The sequence below is a fragment of the Marmota marmota genome, unplaced genomic scaffold, assembly GCF_001458135.2.
Source record: "Marmota marmota marmota unplaced genomic scaffold, marMar, whole genome shotgun sequence".
NCBI lineage: Eukaryota > Metazoa > Chordata > Mammalia > Rodentia > Sciuridae > Marmota > Marmota marmota.
This window is the reverse complement of record NW_025999990.1, coordinates 7,814,749-7,841,446: the sequence shown is the minus strand read 5'-3', so window position 1 is coordinate 7,841,446 and position 26,698 is coordinate 7,814,749. Positions and strand designations below refer to the sequence as shown.

The following is a 26,698-nucleotide window of genomic DNA, read 5'->3' as shown; positions in this document are numbered from 1 at the left end:
TTATAATTATATATACAGTTATAAATATGTACATTTTAACAGTTTTTTTATTGTTTTTTGAGAGAGAGAGAGAGAGAATTTTTCAATATTTATTTTTTAGTTTTCAGTGGAGATAACATCTTTATTTTATTTTTATGTGGTGCTGAGGATCGAACCCAGTGCCCTGCAAAAGTCAAGCGAGCGCGCTACCACTTGAGCCACATCCCCAGCCCAACACAGTTTTTTAAAGTTAATTCTAATAACATATAGCTAGCCCATTTAAAGTATACAAATTAGTGGTTTTTGTATATTCGCAGTTATATATTCACCACCACAGTCAATTTTAAAATACTTTTATTACCCTAAAACAAACATTGACCCCTGAATTTGGTTCTCAGTGAGGACTATTTTATGGTTTCCTTAGAATTCCATATGAATGTTAGGATTAACTTGTAGATTTTTACAAAGAGCCTAGCTGGAACTTTTATAAGAAACTCATTGAATCTATAAATTAATCTGGAAAGTATTTCCATTCTAGTAAGTCTTCTAGCCTGTGAATTAAGGTAACTTTTTTATTTATTTGGGTCTTTTAAATTTTCTTTCAATAATGGCTTGTAGTTTTCAAAATGTAGTTCTTTTTTAAATTTATTCCTAAGTATTTTATTATTTTTGTTACTATTATAAAATGGATTATTTTCTTAATTCTATTTTCAGTTTGTTCATTTCTAATATGTAAATTACAATTGATTTTCGTATGTTCATTTAACTTGGAGATAAAAGAAAAACAAAATGAAACTTTATATGTACCATATTCTGACATTCAAAGCATTCTTGTTTTTGAGGTAACTGTATCTGGATTAAATTTAATTTAGAGAAGTCAGTTATAAACATCTCTACCACCACCTCTTCTGTAACATGAATAAACATGGATATCAGGGATCTGTCTAGCCATCTACCTCAAGTTTGTTGCCCAGTAGATTACTATATAATTTCTTTTCTTAATTTTAGGCATCCAATACATTATTGAATTATGTCACCTTTTCATATGGGAATATGAGAACAGATATACTTCTTTTCCAGTCAAAGAAAGATTTATATTCTATGAAGAAGACATACGGGAACAAAACCCAGTATGTGTCCTTTCTTTTGTTATTTTTTGTTATGGTTCAGTGTAGTCATAACAATAGCAAAACCCCATGAGTTTGCATATGCAAACAAAAAATAAAGTCTTCTTCCTTTAAAAAGAAAATCATGGTTCTAGTCCATCTGGTTAAATCATTGATTAACTTATGTCCTAACTCTTTAGCTAAAAAGACTGGCATATATTATGGACCATATCTATATGATCCAGAAGCTGGATTTTGCAAATTAAAAAACTGTGATGCTATTGCTAGAGAAAGGTTCTGATTTCTCCTGACATCCTAAGGGAAGTCTAGTCTTAGGGAAACACATAATTTCTAGACACCTTGCCAAATTTTCATCTTTGGTTTTCCCTTTTTTCTTTAACAGATGACCCCTGTGACCTCATGTTTAGGCTCTCCTTGATTCCCTTATTCCTGATCCAGGTATAGCCACACAGGGATTCCCAGAAGTGGAAAAGGAAGAAGCTTGATTGCGTTCTTAACAGGATTTGTGGTGAAAAGTAATTCTCTGTTGGAAGAAGAGAGGGTATGTTATTTATGCTTGATTTATTTATTTTTTGCTCTAGATTAATCACAAATACCCAGAAAGACGACTACTTGTGGCGGAATCCTGTGGAGCATTGGCACCTTACCTTCCTGTAAGAATTGTCACTGTTTTTTTTAAAAAGTCTTTTCTTTTATAATAATAGAAAAATATACTTTCAAGTGTCTTATACATTTTAATCCAAATTCTTTTAGGCATGCTGTCTTAAAAAGAGAAGGAAAAAAAAATGGAAAGGCTCATATTAATATTGTGTGGTGGACAGATAGGTATATTACTGCTGGTTTTGCATGAGTATAAATATAATAAACTGTATTATCAGAGTGGACTGGGAAACCTGGATACCTGATCCTTTCAAAGAGGATCATGAAATGAAACTATTTTCATCATAATAAAACTTTTCTTAAAAATTTTTATCACATGTTGACGTTTATATTGTTGGTACCAAAGCAGTATTGGGCAAAAAATGTTCATGCATCAGCACTATCAAAACACCGCTCCCCCAAATGTGTACTAATAATGATTCACAGCCATACTTTGGCACAATTAGCCAATTTCACTTAAAAGGGAGCTGCTCAATCAGTAAAATTATTTTTACTAAATTTTGAACCTTTCCTCTTTAATACTCTATAAGACAAATACAGGGTATTTGTAGAAAACCCATTTACTGTGTACTGAAATCTAATGGCTGTTTCCAGAAAAGTACTTGTGAAGTTGTTTGGGCTGTGAATTCAACTAACCCCTTTTTCCCATAGGTCACCAATTTTTTTTTTTTTTTTTTGGTGGAACCACTGACAGTTAAGTTGTAGCTATTCAGACTTAGGTACGTGGCAGATATTTTCGTTTTTGTGAAGTGAGCCTGTCACTTCAAGGAAAACAGTCAGATAACATTTGTTACAAATGATGAAATTGGAGCTTTTAGATGAGTTCTAGAATTTTAGAAAACTTGTGTCTGCCACTGTGAGCTTGACAACTTCTAAATATATATAGACTCTTTGATGAGATTGTGGAATTTTTTTGGTTATATAATTAAATGTGTCAGTATTTTTAAAGTCTGCATAATGTTATGGTCCAGTTTTTTCCCAAATAAACAATGAAAAGTGTAGAGACAATAAAAATCAGATTGACAATGGAATTTAATGCATAAAAAAGTGTTTGTTATCATGGAGACATTTTTATCTGAAAAGCCTAGTAATATACTTCTCTTCCTTTTTAATGACACCTTCTGTGAGGTCATCTTTTCTTTAAATACTTCAACCAAAACAATGTATCACAACAAACAGAGTGCAGAGCAAATAAGAGAACTGTCCTTAATCAGACATGAAAGAGGCTTGGGATAATATATAAAACATTCTTCTCACTGATTTTTGTTTTGTGTTGTTTTATAAACTGTCATTTTAATGAAAATATTATTTACTATTTATTCATTTAATGAGTTCTTACTTTTTAAATTAATTGATATATTAAAATCTTTTAGTTTTAATTTCTAATCATGGTAACTATAAATGAATATTACCCACCCAAACAAAAGCTACCAGAGGTTCTTACTGATTTTAAATAAATAAATGCTTTCTGCCACCAAAAATATTGAGAACCACTGGATTGTTATGCTTTTATTGGATTTACTGGACTCGTATGCCTTCCCATAGGTCCTTGTTCCTTTAAAAGGGAACAAGGTGGCATCACAATTATTTTAATTTAAATACTTGATACACTGTAGCCTGTATACCAAATCTAGCCCATTGCTTGTTTTATAAGTAAAGTTTTCTTGGAACACAGCCACACCCATTTCTTTATGTATCCATCTTTGGTTGCTTTCTTGAGAGTTTGATTGGAAGTTCAAGCAGAGGAGCACTACAGTTACTTACATACTTAGTACCAAACAAAGGTCCTCTTCTGGTGTGGCAGGCAAGCCAATCCTACACACTTCAGTGCCCAGGAACACAAGCTTTCCAGGCTTAGTCACTGAGAATATTCACACCCACATGTTCAGACCCCTGGACTGCTGGTCTCATGAGCTGCCATATTCAAAGGAGAAGCCAGTTGGGCTCCCTTTTCACTTTTTAGGCCTGAAACCCCCTGGGCCCCATTGTCTCTAGATGAAGATCTTACCTCTGAAGGGAGAGAGAATTATGAGGAAGGGCTAGTCCTGGAGGAAAATGCCTCACTGGATAGGAAGAAGGAGCAGGAAGCTGAAAATTAAGGAACATGAGCAGATGGAATCCCAGAGGCAGCTGTCGGAGGCAGAACAGAAACTGGAGTTGACTATTGAGGAATTAGGGAGCTGCAACAGAAAAGTGAAGAAATGGAGAATCTACAGAAGCAAATTGAGTCCCCCTCCAGATTCCAGTTCTGTATGGCTACAAGAAGACACAACTCCCAGCTCTCACCCCACAGCTCCTTTCCCAGAGTGGGCCTACATGCTCTACTCCATATATGACTATTTATCATCATTCCTGGGCCATGGGCCACCTCTTCTGCCCTACTGGCCTTTGGGACCTCAGCCATCACCCCTGCCTCCAACATTTGTATAACCATTTTGAAATGTGAAGAGGACATTGAGCTATGGTATACATGCTGTGGCTATGAAGTAATTGAGAACATTGAGATCTGGGTGTTTTTCCCTGTCCAGTTCTACTCCTCTCTCTTTGATCTATCACAATGCAATTTCTAACAAACGTTTTGCAGCCATTGGGGGGGGGGGGGAATTGTCCTATTCTATCAGGGAAAGTCATCTTCTCTGATGGAGCACCCCGCTTTGGGAAGGGTGCACATCGTAGTAAGGGAGGAAGGAGACTCCTGCCTAGTCAACCAGATTAGCCAAATCAACCCTAGTGATCAGTGAGAGGACATGTTGCAGCCAGCAGCTGTCATATCCAAGTTTATTTCTTACTACAACTGCAAAGTTGAATAGTTACAACAGAGATCTTTTTATATTCTCAAAAACCAAAAGTATATACAATCTGGCCTTTTATAAAAAGTTTGACAACCCCTGCTTTATAGGGACATTTTTGTAAGATTGTTCTTTTAAAAGGCTACAAGAATTATACACTAGTGCATGGGCTATTTAGTTGCATTTACTCGAAACTTCTGGGTTGTTTTTTGGGGATTTTGCTTTTTGTTTTGCTTTTTTGCTTGTTTTGGGGTTTTTTTTTTTTTTTTTTTTGGTTATGAGGATCTGACCCAGGAGTGCTTTAACACTGAGCCCCTTTTATTTTTCATTTTGAGGTAGGGTCTCACTGAGTGGCTGAGGCTGGCCTCAGACTTGCAGTCCTCCTGACTAAGCCTCCAGAGTAACTGGGATTATAGGTGTGTGCCTTCACAGCCAGGTCTCTGTGCATTTTAAAAATTACTTATATTGCTAGTTATCTCTGCCTCTTGCTTCTTCCATCATTTGCATTTTTTATTTGTGACAGTTTCATATTTATCCTAACCAAAATAGCATGGATTTATAATCCTATTAATAATACATTGGAGTTCTTCATTTCTCATACCTTCACCAGAGACAGGAATGATGGATTTTTTTTTTTTATCCTTCATTTAATGGGAGAAAACTGGTATCTTATTGTTGGGATAATAACAATAGGAACATACAAATGCTTAGATGAGTTGGAATACCCTATTATGTATTGTTCCAGATCACATGAGCATCACTTTTTTTGTAAAGGGTAAGTAAACTGTTCCACTCTTGATACTGGAATACTTAGCGGTCTTAATAGACATAATATTTCCTCACTGGATCTTGTACTGGAGCAAAAACTACAGCAGTTCCTTGGTGCAATCATGCCTTAAATAGAGTAATCCTACTGATCTGTCCCCTAGACGAGGGTCCCTATAGCATACTAAAACTTATAATCATTATTGACTGCAGCCCAGATCAATGTAAAACTGAAGTTTGCTTACCTCCCTTTCTTGCCTTGTGCTAACGCCAACCAAGAATCCCTTTGAGATCCTTTGCATTGTTTTTAGGGCAGTTTTTAGCCTAAAAGGTAAATTCAAAGATTGTGCTAAAAGGCATTTTCTAAAAGTGTTCAAAATTTACTAAAATTTACTCTTGTTTCTAAAAATTCAAAACAAAAACCAAACCTTTAAAAAAATGTCAAGCACTGGTCTGCATACCTAATCAAGCTATAAATGTATGGAAATTGTCACCTCCTCCACCTTTAATCTTGTTTTATTCTGTTACACGAAGAACTGATCTACATTAGTTTAGGTTTAAAGAATTTTATGAATCAACCAAATTGTAATAATAGTCCAAAGTAGGGTGGGCGGGGCACGCATTTGAATTTTGATAACTCTATCTTAACCTCAGCCATTACCCTAAAAGATTTCTTAATATAACTGGAAAAAAAAATTTGTGTGGGGGCTGGTGGTATAGCTCAGTGGCAGAGTGTTTACCCAGCATGCATGAGGCCCTGGGTTCTCTGTGCAGCACTGCAAAAGAAGAAAAAAAAGAACCTGTGTGACATCAAGACATTATGTTTGACCTTATATTAAATATTAAAGTAGCAGTGCATTGCTATTCTATATTTTAATTTTTTCTTTACTTCTTCAAAATAATAAGAATGCCAGGATTTTGTATTTCTTCATCCTATCTCAGGCAGATGTTCCAATTTCCAGAGTAGTTGTCTCCTGTTATAATTCTCAGCACTCTTCTCTGAATTGAACAAATAGTGGTAAGAGAATCATGGTCCATTTGCAACAGAGTGTTGACTTTGTTGATTTGTTAAACATGTCTGATAGAATGTCCTGTAAGGATTTGAAGGATTTTTACACTTAGTAAAGGTATAAAAACATGCTGAAAGATAATGCTGAATTCAAGATAGGTGTTTTTACCTCTAAAGAGAAAGGGTAGAGAGAAGGACCAGGGAGAGAACAATATTTTGGATATATCTATAATGTTTTATCTTTGAAAAATAAAAATTTGAAGCAAATACAGAAAAATAATAATGTCTTTTTATCTAGATTTCAAACACATAAGTGTCTGTTATTACTTCCTTTTATGTTTTAATGGAAATAAATAGTAAAAACATTTTGTTTATTTTCAGAAAGAAATTCGTAGCTCCTTGGTTCTTTCAATGTTGCAACAGATGTTAATGGAAGATAAAGCAGATTTAGTAAGAGAAGCAGTGATCAAAAGCCTTGGAATCATTATGGGATACATTGATGATCCAGACAAATATCAACAAGTATGTGTTTTTTATAATGAACCTCTTTTACCCCATTATAAAATTCCAAATAATACAATTTTGCAAATCTCTGATTCAGATACTTAATCTATAGTACGAATGATAGGTTTGTCAACTTTAATCAGTTGGGAATAACTGTTATCAATCTTGCAACTCAGAGGAAAGACTGCTGTGATTCATTTATACTCTGTCAGCACTTTGTCGAGAAGTCAGCAACATGTATGCCATGTTTTCCATACCTTCTTTTTGGTTTGGTCATCAATAGATATGTAACATTTAAAAAAATCGGGAGGGGGTAATATTATGAATAGCTTTCTATCTTGTTTAAAGCATTTTCCAAGTTTCTTAAAATCTGTATTTCTTATTTTTATTAAGCTTTTTGGAAAGTTTATTATTTATTTATTTTTTAGTTGTAGATGGACACAATATCTTTATTTTATTTTATGTGGTGCTGAGGATCGAACCCAGGGCGTCACACGTGCTAGGCAAGAGCTCTACCGCTGAGCCACAACTCCAGCTCCAAGAAAGTTATTCTTTAAAAAAATCTCCTTTTTTTGTTTGTTTGTTTGTTTGTTTCTTTGGCAGGGTTTTGAATTGTTGCTGTCAGCCTTAGGCGATCCCTCAGAGAGAGTAGTTAGTGCAACACATCAAGTATTTTTACCAGCTTATGCTGCCTGGACTACAGAACTTGGAAATTTACAGTCTCATCTTATACCTACACTACTGAACAAGATTGAAAAGCTTCTTAGGGTAAGTTCTTCCTTTGCTTATATAGTTTATAACAATTTAAAAGATCTGTTGTAAGCCATGTTAGGGCACTAATAATTGCCACTTAGTTGAATATTTTGATACATTACCAGTTAAAGATTCTCTTAGACTGGACCCAAAAGAGATTTGAGGTCGTTTTGCTTTGCCAAAGCTACAAGAGAAAAAAACAGCATGGTCTCTGTTTCTCAGCTCAAAGAGCACCTTTATGGAAGTAACTCACAAGCATTAATCAGAAAGCTAGCTCTACTTAACCTTCTGACAACTAAATTATTTTACAAAGCATCAGCTTCCAGTTCCAGAATACAGAGATAACTAAAATCTGAGTCTATATGGCTTTTGTTTATATGATGTCAATATTGCTTTGCCTCTGCTTATTATTCCAATTATTGCAGTTATTCATTTCCTCTCTTTGTAAAGTGAGCTTTTTCTGCTCATATTAAGAGAACTGAAGTTGGGAAGGAAAAAAAAAATGATAGCAACTTCTTGACTAATTTTTGTTCTGAAAAGTTCTTTTAGATTCTAGAAGAGAAATTTAACATTTCCTGAACATCCATTAAGTGCCATTAAGATAGATGCCTAGATATAAAAATCCTTTTTCATTCTCGTAACCCTTTCAATTCTATTTGTTTTATGTGGAGTCTGTGACTTGTTGTTTAAGTAACTTGCCAGTATCCCACACTGTCACATGACAGAACCAGGATCTGATATACGTCTATGACTCCAAATTTTCACCATTTCTGCTTCAAAATATTAAAAGACAATGCTCTTAATCATAAATCATTGCAACTTTTCAATAGATGTATCATACGTGTTCATATGTATTTATTTAATTTAAATATTGGGCTGTTCTATCTACAAATTTAAGAATGTATTTTTAAAAATCCTTAAGTAGATAACCAGACTAAAGTATACTGTTCTGCAAAACTTAAGGAATGTTTTTTCAAATGTTTTGCATTCTTTCTGAGAATAATTCATAACTGGTTTTTCTTGTTCCATTTTATACCTCAACTAATTCCACATTACTACTAAAAACATCTGCAATATGCAGCATAGATAGTAATTCTTCCATGAATAAATTAGCTAAATTAGAACTTGATAGTAGATAATTCTTATTTCTGGTTCTGACAAGAGTTGCTATTTATTAATATGGTAATGTCATCTCAAGTGAATTTGAGCAGCAAAAATGCTTTCATCTCTGGTGATTCTTTTTTCACTTTGTTTTCTGATCCTTTTAAACTTTTTTGTCATCTTTCTTCTGTTTCCTTTTGGAATATCTTCTCCTACATTTTATTTATGCATAGGATTATTTTAAAGTGCTTTTAATACTTGCAGATACAAGTATCACCAAATGTATAAAAGGACCAGAGAGGAATCAGCAAGCACTGTTGCTAATTTGGCCATTGAGTATTTAAAATTATTCCTCTGGCTCACTTTAATTTCTTTACCCTAACTTATAAATTTTCACAAAATAAGACCCTCCCTAAATAAAAAGAGAACCTATACAAAATGTCCCAACTTTGGAAATGACTGTTGTGTTTACCCTTAATGTTTCCATATGAAACACTATTACTTCTGCAATGCCTTATTTTGAATGGACATCTCCATTAAGTGTTATGTTTTGAATCCAACATACAGGTCCGTAAGTGTTTTATTTGCCTCAGAAAGGAAAAACATCATAAATCAAATTAGCAATGTAATTTCAGAAAACTAAAATTAGCTTCCACCTCCTTATATTTCAGGAAGGAGAACACGGGCTGGATGAACATAAACTCCACATGTATCTTTCTGCCTTGCAGTCTTTGATCCCATCTCTCTTTGCATTAGTGCTACAAAATGCACCTTTCTCCAGCAAAGCCAAGCTTCATGGTGAAGTGCCACAGATAGAAGGTACTGAACTTAAATTCTGAAAGGAAGATGTAGAATATTAGCAGTTTAGCTTCCCAGAGACTTGTTTTTGATGAAAATTCTAAAAGTCACTGTATAATGGCATAATTACTAAAATGTATTGTATGGGTAGGATTTTGTCTTTGTAGACTATATGTCTAAAGTAAGCTATATGGCTTCATCTTTTATGGATAAGCCTCATGATATTTATACTTTTCATTCTTAAGACTTTCTTATAGCCTTCATTGGGAGGCTAGAATAAATACTTGTGAATAAATCTGAATCAGTGAAAAAATTTACTTAATACTTACTAGTTTAGTATTTAAAGCTGGTCATTTACACTTTCTTTATGCATTTTTTCCTCCCCACTTTTTCGTTTCCTTTTTAATAGGGGAAGGTAAATATAATTACTTTTTCCCACTCTGAGTTCTTAATAGAAAGGAATATAAGAATATGTGGCAGAATTTTCTTTTTTTCCTTGGAAGAAATATCTTATTTTCAGAAATACATGAAATTGACAGCAGAGGCCAGATAGTTCCTGTCTCACTTTCCAGGTAGCCAGTAAGTGATCTTTGATACGTGACAACTCCACTGCACCTAAGCCCCAAGATAAATGCCCATAAATAAGCTATTGCTATGTGTGAGATACCTTTGCAACTTTTTCAGATTTGTGCAGTTACCTATGTTACTGGCTTCTGATTTCTGATTAACAAATAATTATGACATTGAAACATCAAGAGTTAATGTTTTCATAATTATACCTTTCCTATAAAGTAAGCGTGGGCTACCTGTAATCTTTGGAGATAAAAAGCACTATATTCCAAGGTTAATGAAGCCACAGACTAAAAGTAATGTGCGCTATTCGGATGCCAGATTTGTTTGGAAAATTAAGAATGGATGGAGTAGATTTAGTTTGATATTTTTTAGTGATATTATTGAGGATAATAAAAAATCAAACTTCATAAGATAAAGACTTTGAAGATAAGACTTTAATATAACTGGCCACTTCTGATTCTGCCATTTTACTCATTAAAGCACTTATTCTGCCTGGAGATTTTCCTGTCTTTCCAATTCCCCCTCCTCTTCTTTCTGTTTGGCTGTATTCGTTTGGTACGGCTGTATTAAGAAAGTACCATACACTAAATGTATTATCTCATAACTCTGGAGGCTGGAATTCTGAGATCAAAGTGTTGGCAGAGTAGGTCTTTCTGAAAACTATGAGGGAGAAGGTATCATTTGCCTCTCCCCTAGCTTCTAGCAGTTTGCAGACAGTCTTTGGTGTGTGTTAGCTTTTGGATGTATGATCTCATTTTTCTGCTGTTATCTTCAGATGGCTCACTGTCAGTATGCTTCTTTCTGTGTCCAAATTTCCCCTTTTTATGAGAACATCAGTCATATTGGTAAGGGGCCTACTACTTCATCCAGTATATGACCTCATCTAATGTATCTTCAATGGTACTGATTCCAAACATAAGACTACGGAGGGGTGGAGAGAACCCATTTCAACCTGTAATGCTTGTTATTTCTTCATATACTTAACAAATAGTCCTTTAATATTAGCTGTTGGGAAGTTTTTATTGGAGATTAGATAGAACAATTTCAAAACAATTTCTTTACCATTCTGAACATAGTCTTTCTAATGTTTATGTGACTTCTTGTGATTGTCATTATACCAAAAATAAACTTTTGTTTTCAGTTCTTGTTGGCTTACTTTGTGACTTTTAACAGTAGGTATAAATATTAATATTATTATATCCTTATAAGGTTATAATGTCTTCATTATAAGTAACGATTTATTATATCTTCATTTAAGGGATAATTTATTTCTTTCACAATTTAATCAATATATCAGGCACTGTTTTGGACATTTGAAATAAGCAACTTAATAATAGGTAGCATTCTCTGCCATCATAGAGTTTATATTCTTATGGCAGGGGATACATCAAAGATTCATAACAGCTGTTGGGCAGAATCATTAAAAATAAAATGCTAGTGTTTTGCCAGCTAATTTAAATAACGTTCTGGGAATCTTTCTGTATTATCGTTATGTTAGATACTCAGATTTTTTTTTTAATCACAGTTAAATAGAACAATATTTTGAGTCTTCTGAATCATTCTAATTTTTTTTAAGAGGGAAAATTGTAATTTTTTTATTATTTTTATTTGTTTTGTTTAGTTGTACATGACAGCACCATTCTAATTTCTTGCCTATAACTATTCACAAAATTACTTATTTTCAATCATTAGACTTATCTTTAAACCTTAGACCCTACTCTTTTTTACCATAAATTCCAACATATCTATTTTACTTTTAATTAATTCACTTCATCATACTATAGCAGGGTTTGACAAATATAATAGAACGTGTTTGAAATTATATCAGATATGTTTTGACAGATATTAAATACAAAAATCCCTTATCCGAATCTGTTTGATTTCTGGGTTGGGGTAGTGAGGGATACCATATCATCTAAATTTCTTCCTCCTTTTCTTTCTTCCTATTTAATGATAACAAATGGAAGAGTTCAGATAGAAAGAATAACCATTGTCTATACTTAATATATTATTATATATCTGGTGCCGCATAGGAATACAGTAATATTTTAATGTTGTGTTGGAGCATTTTTTAAATTGTTTCAAATTTTCCTAACTCCAATAATTATTATTAAATGTGTTTTGAGAAAATGTTGCCTCGTGTGTCTTTTTAAGGTGATGCCTTTGTATAGGAGTTGCCTCCAGTCCAAGTTACTGACCTACAGCTAATGAGCTGTGGGCATGAATTATTCACTTAATAGTTATCCAGGAAGTATTCCCTTAATAAACTGGAATCTGATTACTGTCTGTAGGATTATAGATGTTATTGATGTTTAAACTTTTAAAATATAATAGTATAGCCAGGCATGGGGTGGCACATGCCTATATCAGCCATTTGAGATGCTGAGACAGGAGGATCACAATTCAAGACCAGCCTCAGCAACTTAGCAAACCCTGTCTCAAAAATAAGAAGAGCTGGGGATAGAGCTCAGTGGTAAAGCACCTTTGTGTTCAATCCCCAGTACCCAAAGAAAACAAATGAATAAATTAAAACTAAACTAAAATATATTAATATGTATATGAATATGCATATGTGTAAACATGTATGTATACATGTGTACATTCATGTTTTATTTACACAATTTTAAAAGTTTTTTAGTTTTCCCTCAAAATTGTGAAAAGCACATGATATGGAACCTTGGTTTTAATGTCCATAGTACACTGTGCTTTATCTTACCAGACCTTGACTTCAACATTTCTTACTAACTTTCTGTTTATCAAATGCTGAAAAAAAAAATTTTTTTTTTAAAGATACAATGTTGGGGAATGAATACTGAAGAAATGCACTCAGTTCAAGCTTTAGTGTATTTTATGTTATTGTTCTTTGCTATTAAATGGTATTTTCCTACTCTTATTAGTTTCTTACTCCCTGAAGGAAACATTTTATTATTTATTATTTCATGGACATAAACAGTATAGTGGGATTATAAGTATTTTTATATTTTTAAACTAATTTCAAATTTACATTTTATGTAGGAGCCTTATCTTTGGCTCAATTTTAATTTAATCAAAAATATGTTTTTATTAAACTTTCATTACAATATTCATTTATTAACTATATAGTTAATAAATGAATTCCCATAAAATCTCAATTTTTGAGATTTGTTCAAGTGACAAGAATTTTTTTCATTTATTTTCCATCAGTGACTTGATGAATATGTTCCAGTTTTACACTTAAAGTTTATAATAAGCAAATTAAGTATTAGGGGAAGGACCTTATTTTTCTTTTGACTGAATAGCTAAATTCCCAAATTATTGTTTTTTGTGTAATTATTATACTTCTGTTATTTTTAGTGACTAGGTTTCCTCGGCCTATGTCACCTCTTCAAGATGTGTCTACTATTATTGGAAGTCGTGAGCAATTGGCAGTGCTCCTACAACTTTATGATTACCAGCTAGAACATGAGGGTACAACAGGCTGGGAGAGTTTGTTATGGGTCGTCAATCAATTGTAAGTTACTATCTCCATATTTATTTGCTATACCTAATCAGTTCAATGGAAGATAGCTCATATTTATCCTTGAAACTGAGGGACAAAATAATTTTTAAAACATAAAAAAATAGTATTTAACTTGGCATCATCAATGATAAATTTTGTTAGAAGAGATTTACCCACCCCCCAAATATGTAATTAATTATCTGTGAAGAAGTTGCTTTTGTATTATATCAGAGCAACCAGTCTGCTTCCTTATTTGTGTATTAGTGGTGATGGATTTTAAACCATATCCAGACTTCTGATTTTTTTGTTTAAAATGGATGCTGTGTTAGCCAATCTCTTCTTGGATTTGAATCTCATTATCTCCGTACTCAGAACTCTACCATTAAGATTTTATATATTTTATGCCAAGCTGTTTTATCTTAAAAAGTTTTTTCAGTAGAATATAATCTTCTTCACAAGGTTCCAAGCAATTCCTTTGCTTTCAAAAAACAAAACAGCCAGGCATGGTGCACACGCCTATAATCCCAGTAATTCAGGAAGCTGAGGCAGGAGGATCAAAAGTTCAAAGCCAACCTCATCACTGTAGGAAGGCCCTAAGCAATTTAGTGAGATCCTGTCTCAAAATTTAAAGAAAAAAAAAAATTTTAAGGGGTTGGGGATGTAACTCAGTGGTTAAGTGCTCCTGGGTTCAATCCCTGGTACCAAAAAAAAAAAAAAAAAGAAAGAAATAGAGTTTTTGAATTTGGATTGCATTTTTCCAGAAATTGTCAAGGAAGTGTAGTAATTTATATGTATCCCCTGCCTGTTTTTCTTTCCTTTCATATTCAGGTTGCCACAACTTATAGAAATAGTTGGCAAAATTAATGTTACTTCAACTGCCTGTGTCCATGAATTCTCCAGATTTTTTTGGCGCCTCTGCCGGACATTCGGCAAAATTTTTACGAACACTAAGGTAAAAACTTGAATTTCATATTTTCTTCTATGCAAAAAACATAGAAATATAATATGTTAATGCTGTAACAGTAATCGAATATAGAGTGAGAAAATGAGCCCTTCCTGATAACTTAGAATATTATGATAATAAAAGAAATTCTAGTTGATAGTAGTCTTATCTTTATTAATGTTCAGAAAATGGCTTACCTAAGTTTAGTTTGTATCCACAGTAGTAAGATTTACTCACTGCAGATATCTCAAAGGTTTTCAGCATAGGAAGTATCAATTAAGGAACTCAACCCAAGTCTATGAATATACTTTTTGTACTTACTACCATCTACCACAGGATCTGGAAGCAATTGTTTGTTCAGCACACTTGGATAAAAATTCTGAGGTGATTGTGGAACTGCAAAACTTTCTATTTCGAACGTGCTATAAGGATCCTACCTCTTAGGAATAGCATGGACACTTGAGATGTATTTTAATCATTACCCAAAGTATAATTTTTTACATAGGCCTATATGGGTTATTCTGTAGGTTTAGGTATTAAAGTCAAAATGTCCTAAGATCCCAATTTCTTCTTTAATACTATTACCCCACTTTTCTTTATAGCATATTGTTTACTTGTTTGGAGATCTAATAAAAACATTAAAAGTGTATTTGTTCTAATCAAATATTAAACAAGACATTTAAAAGTTAACATTTAAATATTGCATTTATTTTAGTGCAGCTCTTTATTATTAAATCTGTGGTTGTTGCAACGTTTAAAGCAAAAGAGTATGGTATAATAAACTAGAAAAAATTCAGAGCATTTAGGTTATGTTCTATTATCTGCTGACTAATGGTCTGTGACCTTTTTTTTATTAAAGGTCAAATAATCTGAGTTTAGTCTTTTCATGTGTGAAAGGAAGATGTTTCACTGTCTTTTAATTCTATAAGTATGATTTAGTAGATTAATCTTTAACAATGGTATTTCTCTCAGTTTAATTTGAAGTATATGTAAATTAATATGTTGGCCTGTTGTACTCTAATCAGAAAGCAAAAACCAGATCTTGATATTAATGTAGGAAAATCATTTTACATTTCTCATTAACATCTAATTGTCAAATATAATTTGATTTCGATGTTATCAGTATTGGCAAAAATTGTTCAACATGTCCCAAACAAGAAGCTGTTTTTTCTTTTAGAAAACCAAGTGGGAGTCATTTTAGCACTTAACACTAATTGATTGTCTTCAGTAGTCTGAAATCTTGTGGTAATTCTAATAATAAAAAATTGAAACAAGCATTTGCTCTAACTTAATATACTTAAGTTAAATTCTTTACTTCATATTTAAATGTTAAGGAGTGCAGTAAAAGATTAAGATGGATTTCACACGATAAATATGTTAGCTGTGAAAGTACCCCAAATAAATTTATTTCTTTTAAACATAATCAAATGCTATTTTTTAGTAATTCTAATCAGATAATAACAATCTAAGTAAAGCTTTTTATCACTACGTTCACTTTTTAGGAGGCAGTAATTTTGAGCATTTAAAATGATTTTGGGACTTGGCGCCGTGGCACACACCTGTAATCCCAGCAGCTTGGGATGCTAAGGGAGGAAGATTTCAAGTTCAAAGCCAGCCTCAGCAAAAAGCCAGGCACTAAGCATCTCAGGGAGACCCTGTCTCTAAATAAAATACAAAATAGGGTTGGAGATATGATTCAGTAGTCAAGTGCCCCTGAGTTCCATCCCTGGTACAAAAAAAAAAAAAAAAAATCATTTGGGGGCCTGGAAATGGAACTTGGTGGTAGACTACTTGCCTCACATGTGTGAGAAGGCCTTTTCTTTGATCCCAATACCACAAGAAATAATAAATGAAATTATCTTTGGAATAATTTTAATTTAAGGAATAAAACCAAAGGCCATCAGAAAATAGTTGTTAACCAAAATTGATTTTTATTCTTAAAGGTGTTATTTTTAGTAACTTGATTCTTATATTTAATATATTTCTGACTACTTAAATAGGTCTATAAGCAAAATAAATTAATAATAAATAGTAGTAGCAGCAGTGGTAGTAGAAGCAGTAGTAAACATTTTATTAGTCATAAACATTTAATTAGTCATTGAACTTGAGACTTTTTGGATCTTCTCTTTGGTCTGCTTAGGTCAAACCTCAATTCCAGGAGATCTTAAGACTGTCTGAAGAAAATATTGGTAAGTTTGTTCATTACTACCTCTAAAAACAATTGAATCTCTTTATTCAGAGAAAATGCTATATTCAGTATATTTAAATTATATAAACCAACAAATACAATTTGAAAATGCAAATTTTTATTATGGAAGTTCTTAGTTTTACAACTGGTTACATCTAATATATTCTTCCAATGTGTGGTGTCATGAAATTAATCTTTATTCAGATTGATTTTAAATATCTTAAATATCTACCTTTATTGTAACCAAATTGAACTAAGGCCAAGCTTCTCAAACTGGATACTTGTTAACTTGTGGGAAATGGTAGAAGGAAAGTATAACATGCCCCCCCCCCACCCCTTTTATCTTGTTTTTTTTAAGGTTTGGGGGCTTCTTTGTTTTGTTTTTTTCTTGTTGTTTTTGTTTGACACATGCTCCCCAAAGGTTATTTTTAATAGCTTTTTAAATTATTGGTGTTTGAAATTCATATTTGTTAATATTACATGTTTAATTATGAACTCTGGTAATAAATTAGTGAAGAAAAAATTAAAATTTTGGAAACTGACATTTTTTGGAATTATTAACTGAATGTTTGGTTGTTCAGATAGATGGTGATTAGCCTCTGTGTATACAGTTCACATCTATGAATAAAATTTACACTCAGATTTATCTCTCAACTCTGTCATCTTATATCAGTACACTTCTCAAGAACAAGTTATTTTTATCGAGAATAAACAAAGCTTAATATTAAATTAATGTGAAAATGAAGCTTTCTGTTTTTTGCTAAAGTTTCTTCAGGACAGTAGATAAATACGTCTTTTCAACTCAATTTCTTTATGACTTTGAAAATAATTTAAAGCCATATAAAAATATAAATATAATAAGAAGAAAATTATGTGAGCATTGAAGCAAATGTAAATCACGTAAAACAGTACCTGATGATCACTAAATGAGAGCTATTAGCACTGTAAATAACTCACCTCATTATCTTCTTTGGAACTTTTCTTTGAAATTGTCCACAAGTACAGTAAAATAAATTTTTTTTATTAAAGTCACTGGGCACACCTCAGTGGCTGGATAAATTTTCTTCTTTCCCTGTTTTACTTAACCTGATTCTTCCTTGCTCCATGAAAATGATCAGGGTGCTGAAAACTCTACTGAGGGTGCAATAAGTGCTCTCCAGTTACGATAGTACTGGAAACTAGGGAGAATCTCATATCTGAAAGCAGATTAAATAATATAGATCTAGGATCCTGCTTTTAGCTGAGTGACTCTACATTTTACAAGCACTGCAAATGGAAAGCATTAATGTTTTGGAAGAAAGACCTAGCTATATGGGTAATTGAGATACTTTTTTATTAGTTCTAATTTCTGATTTGGGAAATAGGAATATAACATCTCATTTTGGTTATTAAATTTCTTTACCATCTATCAGAAATTTTTACACTAATGGTCCTTCAAGAAGCATTATGTTGTATTTTATAATAACCAGTGGAAATATGCTTTTACTACAGTGTTTTCCAAATGTGTAACCTTGCTAAAAATTTTAAGTATTATGACTTTTTTTGTTTACATCTAAAACATGCTTGGACTTTTAAAAATATTTTAATAATTTTAGATTCCTCAGCAGGAAATGGGGTCCTCACTAAAGCTACAGTCCCCATTTATGCAACAGGAGTCCTTACGTGTTATATTCAGGTAAGGGAATAATTCTTACTCTCCAACAAAAGTACCTTCAAGGAGTTGCAAGTAGAGTGCTTACCTAGCATACACAAGGCCCTGGGTTCAATCCCCAGCACCACCCAACAAATAAAAACAAAGTATCTTCAGTTTAGAAAAATACCTAGTATTATGTTTTCTCTATGTGAAGACATAAATTATAAATCTGAACCCAAAAGAAAAACAAAATTTTAAAGAATTTATAATGGAGAACATATTTAAATAATATGACTGAGTAAAATATCAGTTGAACAGTAAGTTTAGAGATTATGTGCTTTTTGATATTTTGTTAATGTTAGATTGTACTTATTTAGTAGAGTTTCTTTGTGTTTCATAAGAAAATCATAAGATTTTCATAAATAAATGACAGCACATGTGTTAGGTGATACAAATTACAAGATGTTGTAGAGTACTTTGTCATTGTTTTCATCACAGTACTTTTTAGTAATACTTTATTATTTTTTGTAACTACATAATATCTGCCCCCAAACGTAATACCTTATAATTATTACAAACCATTTTATTTGTTCATTACTCTTCTATCTGGGCTTTGTTCAGCTGGCTTCTCTTCTGTTGCCTTGGTTTGGTTGCTCATATTGCTGCATTAAACTAGTCTGTTGGTAGGGTCTCAGGGAGGTTGGCTGATCCCCACAATCCATGTAGTTTTAGGGCCTCTCTTTACTCCATGGCCTCTGGAGCAGCAGAGCCAGGATTTAATACCTAGTGGCTGAAGGCTTCCCAGAGTGCAAAAGCAGAATTTGCTAGGCTAAGGCTCAGGCCTAGAATTAGTATATCACTTCTACAGTATGTTGGTTAAATAAAGTCTCAAGCCTAACCCAGATTTAGAAGACAGGAACTAAGCCAGAATGATATTAAGAGATGCGGCTCATTGATTGCCACCAACTGAACAGACTACCTAACTATCCTTAGCATTGTTTTAAGTAAATAGCACATGATATAGCTGAAGGCATATTAGTAGGCAACTAAAAATGGGTGGAATCTCTATTGCAGCTTTGCTTTGATACTGATTTGTTACTCTCTACCTTTTCACTAAATGCACTGCTGTGTTTTTAAATTGTTATATCCTTCCTTTTTCATTTTAATCATTGATTTTTGCCAATCCTTTATCTTAACCTCATTCAAAACTAACCTATATAGGGGAAATAAAGATAAATAGTAATATAGTCTTTCTCATGTTTCTTTTTTAGAAAATATTGTTAGTTGTAGATGGACACAAAACCTTTTATTTTATTTATTTATTTCTGTGTGGTGCTAAGGATCGAGCCGAATGCCTCACATATGCTAGGCAAATGCTCCACCACTAAGCCACAAGCCCAGCCCTTCTCATGGTTCTTTTGAGATATTTAGAAGCTATTAATTGTTGACCTCTTATGTCTTCTGACAACTTAACTTCATTATATATTTATTTCTTGATAGAATATCGATTCCCCTTTTTTCCAGGTCAGGTTAATATATAACATACAAAGTTTTTGGTTTTTTTATTTTTTTTAACTCCCCTAATTTAGTAGGTTTGCTTTATCTAATATTTCCTTTTTAAAAAATTTTTCTAATTAGTTATACATTACAATTTTGATATACTGTAAACAAATGGAGCATAACTTCTCATTCCTCTGGCTGTATATAGTGGATAGTCACTTCAGTAGTGTATAACATTTCTTAATAAAAAATTTCCTGATTATGAAAATAATAATAGCTCATTGAAGAAAGCTTTGAAAATTATAGATTTATTTTTAATCAAGGGAGAGCAGCTGTTTCACTTCAGAACACATTAGTCTATATTTCAGTATGCAGTTTTTCTCCACTAGAATATTACAAAGATAATTTCTTGGAAATCAAATTTCTACTACTAGGAAGATAACTATTTTAATAGTTTATATTTAACTATGTAGAGCCAAAATTCATGGGAATTAAATTTGACAAATTTTAATAAATTTTTTTTTAATGTTCTAAATCACGACCATTCAAAAGAACTTTCTGCAGTGACAGAAACAATGTATATATGTGTTGTCCAGTAAGGTAGGCACTAACTACATGTGGCTATTAAGCCTTTGAATTAATTATAGCTAGCGCAACTGTAAGCTACTGAATCTTTTGTTTTATTTAATCTTTCATTCAAATTTAAATAAAAATAATCACATTTGACTAGTGAATGCCATATTGACGGCACAGGTCTAAACCAAATAAGATAGCTTTTGTCCTTATGATCATACATATGCTTAAAAAGTATCTGTATTTTGTTTAAAAATAGATGGGTAGGGGCTGGGGATGTGGCTCAAGCGGTAGCGCGCTCACTTGGCATGCGTGGGGCACTGGGTTCGATCCTCAGCACTACATAAAAATAAAATAAAGATGTTGAGTCCACCGAAAACTAAAAAATAAATATTGAAAAAAAAAAAAATTCTCTCTCGCTCTCTCTCTTAAAAAAAAAAAAAGATGGGTAATTATGGTATGTAGTCCTACTTGATTGCTTGAAAATTCATCATCAATATTTTTCCTCTATAGGAAGAAGACCGAAAACTGTTGGTTGGATTCTTAGAAGATGTAATGACCCTGCTTTCATTATCTCATGCTCCTCTTGATAGCCTGAAGGCTTCTTTTGTGGAACTGGGGTAAAAAATAAATTGTAGTTTACAGTTTTTTAAAAGGTACATAAAAGAAAGAGATAAAAGATCCAGGTAACTGAGAACCAAGCAAGGAAGGGAAGCCCCAGGATGATGGCTAAGGGAAGTCCCACTCTAATAGTTTTAAAGCAGACCAAAGGAGCGCCTACCCATATTGGAACAGGACTAGTTTGAAGAAACAGGGGAGGAGAGGGACTATTATATGTTTCAGCTATTGCAAAAAACAAGTAATAACAGGCTTTTGAAAAAAAAGACAAGTTAACATTCTCAAATTAGATTTATGGAGTGCAAATTTTGTCTCATTACACAATAATTCTCTTGGTTTTGAGACCTAATTTTTTTGTTTTGTTTCATTTATTTAGATATTCTTAATACTTTTTAAAATCAATTCATTGTAGTTTTAAATGGAAAGGGTGCAGATAGGTTTTCTTTGAAGCAATTGGAATAATAAAACAGCAAATTTGAAAAAAATGTAGTATCCCAGAACTGAAAAAGCACCTCAACTAAAAGCCAGCCCCCTAGACTCCTTTTTCCATTATGTTTGATTTGCTTAGTTGTACTCATGATCTCATTATCTGGCTGCTAAAGTAGCTTTGTCTCAGTCTTTACTGAAAACAAGCTTATGCATTTATTAATTATACCATATTATATTTGAATATTTTCATAGCCAACATAGTTCTCCATACAGGTGGTTTTAGTTGATCTTATTTGATCCTACAGCTACAACCATATAACATAAACAGGACATGTATTGCTTCCCCAAGTTTTATAGATGTAGAAACCAAGACTCACAGAGGCTGTAACTTACCCATCTGATTCTTATTAATGCTCTTTCCTGTTTTCTCCTAGAGAAATCTTTCTTTATTTATAATTTTAGTTTTCATTCTATTAAAATGTTAAGGTTTCTGGGCTGGGGTTGTGGCTCAGTGGCAGAGTGCTTTGCCTAGCATGTGTGAGGCACTGGGTTCATTTCTCAGCACCATGTATCAATAAATTAAAAAAAAAAAAATAAAGGTTCATTGAAAACTAAAAAAAAAAAAAAAAAAATTTTTTTTTTTAAATGTTAAGGTTTCTGTTGCAATTGCAGATGCTTAGAGAAGCTGAAAGAATGATTTCTGAATGTGGTTTATGGTTTTATTAGATGACTTTATTTTTTAAAGAACCTTAGCTATACAGCAGAATGCCATATGTTCTGCCAATATTTTTATCATTAACATTTTTTATACATAGTGTATTACAGTACATCAGTAAGGCACTGTGGCTTTTAATTTTAACAATGGTAATTTTTTTCCAGTGCGAATCCAGCTTACCATGAGTTGCTGTTAACTGTTTTGTGGTATGGTGTTGTCCATACTTCAGCACTTGTAAGGTGTACTGCTGCTAGAATGTTTGAGGTATGTTAATATGTGTCTCTGTTGATTCCAAGTAGAGGGAGAGGGGGAAAATTTTTTAAAGTGCTTTGTACACCATGTTGATATGTATTTTATGGCATTGAACACTGTCTAGTTGTGTACTGTGTGATGGGGCAGAACTTTAGCTTTGACATATTTTCTAGCCTTATTGGTTCCTTAAATGTTATTCTCAGTTCTAGTTCTCAAATTCTTTTAAATCTTATTTTAATTTCAATCTTATATAAATCTTTCTGATTCTACTTTTCTACTTATTGAAGTAAATGACTAGTTAAATAAACTAAAATAACCTGGGTATCTTTCAAGTTATGGATTCATTAGTAGCATTAAAAAAATCAATTATTACAATTATGGAAATATTTGATTTATTCATTACTTCAACTTGACTATTCCTTCTTCACATGTTTTATCTGGAATAATATCCCTATACATTAACTACCAATAGACTTAAAAAAAAAAAAAGGAGATTGTTCACATAATTTACCTTGATTTTATGAAATTGCCACCTACTCAAGTTTGAAAATTGAAATATCTATCTGTTGTACCCATTAGGTAGCAAATTACAACATAGCCAAGTATATTCTTATAGAGAGACATTTTTAGAACTTCAGTCAAGCACTCAAGTTGGTTTAGTCTTTCTTGATGCTTTTGTCTTACCATAGTCAGGCTTCCTGGGTTCAGTTTCCACCTCTGCCACCGGGTGATCTTATAAATTACTTTGGCAAATTTGAACTTCTTCATATCTGAATTTCGTGATCTACACAATGAAGACAGTAATAAAAGTGTTCATCTCAAAGGACCGTTGTTAATATTAAATGAGTTAATGCTTGAAAGCCACTAATACAGTGTCTGGAATATAAGAGCATATAATAAATGTAAACTATCATTATAGTTTTTATATTCACGCTATTACTTCACAAAATAATATAATAGTGCAGGGAATATATATTTGCTTATCCAGACTTATCTCTAATGTTCATGGGATTCTTTAAGCATTTATTTCCATAAGAATTAAATATTTTTGAATTTCATAATTTCACCACAATTTAAGACAAATTGCAGTCAAAAGTATAGAATACGGATATACTTAAAATATTTTCCTTCTAAATTTTTTAAGATATACTATTGCCTTCTAAAAATTTTAGGGCTGGGATTGTAGCTTAGTGGCAGAGCACTTGCCTAGCACGTGTGAGCACTTGCCTCAGCAGCACCACATAAAATAAATAAATAAAATAAAAGTATTCTGTTTAAAATAAATAAATAAAATGAATAAGACTTTTAATATATAAATTAGATCCATGACATCTAAAGAAAATCCCATTGTATGAGGAAGTTGAAAATTCTCTATTCATATTATTCCATCAGTTGTTTTACATATTTGATTAAAAATCTGTAATCCAGGGCTCTTTGTCCAGGTGAATGCTAAAATAACTATTTGGTTTTATGTCTAGTACAAGTTGGTTCTGGTTACAAGGAATTTTGATCTTTCAGCATGCTGAAAGATCATTGTAGAAAAATGAAAGACATGGTAGAAAAGTCTCTCTTCACTCTCATCTTCCCCCTCTAAAGAAAAAAGAAGTAACCTTTTAAATGAAGAGCTGTCTCTTTAATATGTTCCCCTCATAGGATTTTATTCTAAGACCAAAAAAGCTAATTGTTTTTCTTAAACCCTTGCTTTCTAAAATGTATGTAGGCACTATTGAAACATTTATATATAAATATAAATAAAATATTATATATATATATATTATATATAAATAAAAATAATTTAAATAAATAAACTGAAACATCCCTTGTTTTTGTTTTGTTTTTCAGCCTTGTTTCTTATATGTAGCTATTGTCTGATCTGTGTCACTACTGGTCTGAAAACTATATCCAAACTTAAGCAGTTTTCAGTGTCTTCTCAGATTGATTATGAACTTCTGAGTCTAGTTTGAGAGACTTTCAAAATTCATTTATGAGGGCTGGGGCTATAGCTCAGTTTTACAGCACTTGCCTTGTATGTGTGAGGCACTGGGTTCAATCCTCGGGACCACATAAAAATAAATAAATAAAGGTATTGTGTCCATCCACAACTAAAAAAAAATTATTTAATAAATTCATGATAAAGATTTTACAGGGCACGGTAATACACCTATCAGTAGGAGAAATTAAAGGTCCTTTTTCTTTAGTGATCCTTATTTTAAACAAAATTGTATTAAATACAGTTCATGAGACTTCTTTTGATATTAATGCTTTATAATGAGAGTTATGGCTGATTCCCCTCAAAATGAATTATTTCAAGATGACAACATAAAAGGAGACTTAAAATAACTAAAAAATACGTGAGAGCAAAAACTCTTGAGGAGAAGGTGAAAAATGGATATATCTGGAACCTAGTATAAAGTACTGAAGTCAAACAAGAAATTATCCTAGTTTTTAGATGGTAAGGCACAAGGGGAAACCTAATCAGTTATATTGTTCTCATTGTTAAATAAGAGTCCATGTCTTACCTTTTTAAAAGGGGAACGTGGCGTCTGGGATTGTGACTTAGTGGTAGAGCGCTCGCCTAGCATGCGCGGGGCCCTGGGTTCAATCCTCAGCACCACATAAAAATAAATGAATGGAATAAAGGTATTGTTTCCAACTACAACTAAAAAAAATAAATATTAAAAAAAGGGGGAACATACTGTGTGAGTCTTACTGTGATGCATTAGATTTTCTAAATGATGCAGTAAAAAACCTCTTTCATATAAGTGTTTATTGTATCAATCATAAGGAAATCAAGAAGAAGGCATGGACATTAAGTCAGATAAGACAGAATCCATTTTCTAGCTCCACTATTTATTGGCTCTAAATGCCTGGATAAATAACTTCTCCAAGCCTCAATTTCTTCAACTGCTAATATGCTGATAATAATGTACTTGGCTTATATAAAAAGCAAATGGTATATTGCTTGTGAAGTGCATAATAATAATTGATAACTCTTTACTTTCTGATTTTCTAGTTTAAGAAATTGAACTTAATCTCAGAGCAGCACAAAGTTAAACTTGTCCCCTAGATTATCCTCTTTTTTAATATTTTTAGTGGGCACAAAAGCAGATATTTCAAGATATACTTTATGGATTCAAAATCTGAGCTATCTTAGTTATAAGATGATACAGAGAGAAGAAGGTTTTCTTTAACGTATTTGAACTTCCTTCTCCTGTTCCTTTATACATGACATCTATAACTAAGGTAATAACGAAAGTTCCTTTGTTGTTTATTCCTAATCATCTGTGGTTTTATATAAAAATTTCTTCAGAATTTGGAAGTAGATTCTAAAATGAATTCAGTTGGTAAGTGGAAACAAATTATTACAAAATTAAGTATCTTCACATAAAGTGAGGTATGCTCTCATGTGTTGCATAGGGATGTTCACATATGCACATAATGATTTCTGTTATTAAAAATTCCATGGCATCTTGATCTTCTGTGAGGACTAGTTCCATTATTAGGTGAACAGACTGATTCGCATTTAGGATTAAAAATGCTTACACTCTGAAGTTGAAAAGAGGGTTTCCCTTCTGTATTAACCTCAAATTTAGTAATCTTTATAAAACAATAAATGCATACTGCTCAATATAGTTCTGTTTTGCAAATTAGTGTTATCTAATAAATGAATTATTTTAATATATTCTGATTATGTTTATTTGAAAATTTATTCAAGGTTTTAGAGAAATATAAAACAAAGAACTGTTTAAAAGTTAGCTACCAAACTTTTAAAAATTAATTTCATTTTCCAAATACATCACAAATCATATTGTTGAAGTAGTTATAATAATTAAGTTCTCGTTTGTTTCTTGAATGCAAATTCTTTATCATATAAGTATATTATGTGAAAATCAATAGTCAACGGTCCTTTGAGTTAAATATTGCCATTTTCAGATAATAAAACTGAGTTTCAAGAGATAATGTAATATATCTACAACTACAGGCTAACAAATGGAGAACTGGAGTCTGAACCCAGAGCTGATTCTCAAGTATATTACTCTAGAAGTATTATGTTGCATTATGCTCTATACCTCTAAAGAGAAAGCTCTGTGATTTAAAAGGTTGAGAATTTCCCTATGTGTTTTTTAAATTTACTTACTATAGAACAATCATAAGCAGTTTAGTCATGGCTGTTAGACATTTCAGTTTGGTTTAAAAACAGTTCAATTTGTACCGTGTTGGTCATAATTAAACCACACCAGATTTCCTTTGAGAATTTAACCATAACACCTTGTATGTGTCCTCTAAGTTCAATTTTCTTTTCCTCTTACA

The 26,698-nt window shown here is 32.3% G+C and overlaps 1 protein-coding gene across 7 annotated transcripts in view; it reads left to right on the top strand.

Annotated features, from left to right (window-relative positions):
- Positions 1–26,698, top strand: part of Relch (RAB11 binding and LisH domain, coiled-coil and HEAT repeat containing) — a 97,436-nt gene that overhangs the window by 49,920 nt on the left and 20,818 nt on the right. For 5 of the 7 annotated variants that reach the window (XR_007348786.1, XR_007348787.1, XM_015482326.2 and 2 more), the window contains 10 exons: positions 1,688–1,759; positions 6,711–6,851; positions 7,437–7,601; positions 9,359–9,506; positions 13,392–13,548; positions 14,365–14,488; positions 16,620–16,668; positions 18,263–18,342; positions 20,887–20,993; positions 22,300–22,399. Coding sequence is in view for 5 of the 7 variants with exons in the window: in XM_015482326.2 (XP_015337812.1) it covers positions 1,688–1,759; positions 6,711–6,851; positions 7,437–7,601; positions 9,359–9,506; positions 13,392–13,548; positions 14,365–14,488; positions 16,620–16,668; positions 18,263–18,342; positions 20,887–20,993; positions 22,300–22,399 (1,143 nt within the window). In the remaining 2 variants the exon portion in view is untranslated. Of the gene's footprint in view, positions 1–1,687; positions 1,760–6,710; positions 6,852–7,436; positions 7,602–9,358; positions 9,507–13,391; positions 13,549–14,364; positions 14,489–16,619; positions 16,669–18,262; positions 18,343–20,886; positions 20,994–22,299; positions 22,400–24,229; positions 26,071–26,698 lie in introns of those variants that run through there. The other 2 variants (XM_048806121.1, XM_048806119.1) reach the window with 2 other exon arrangements.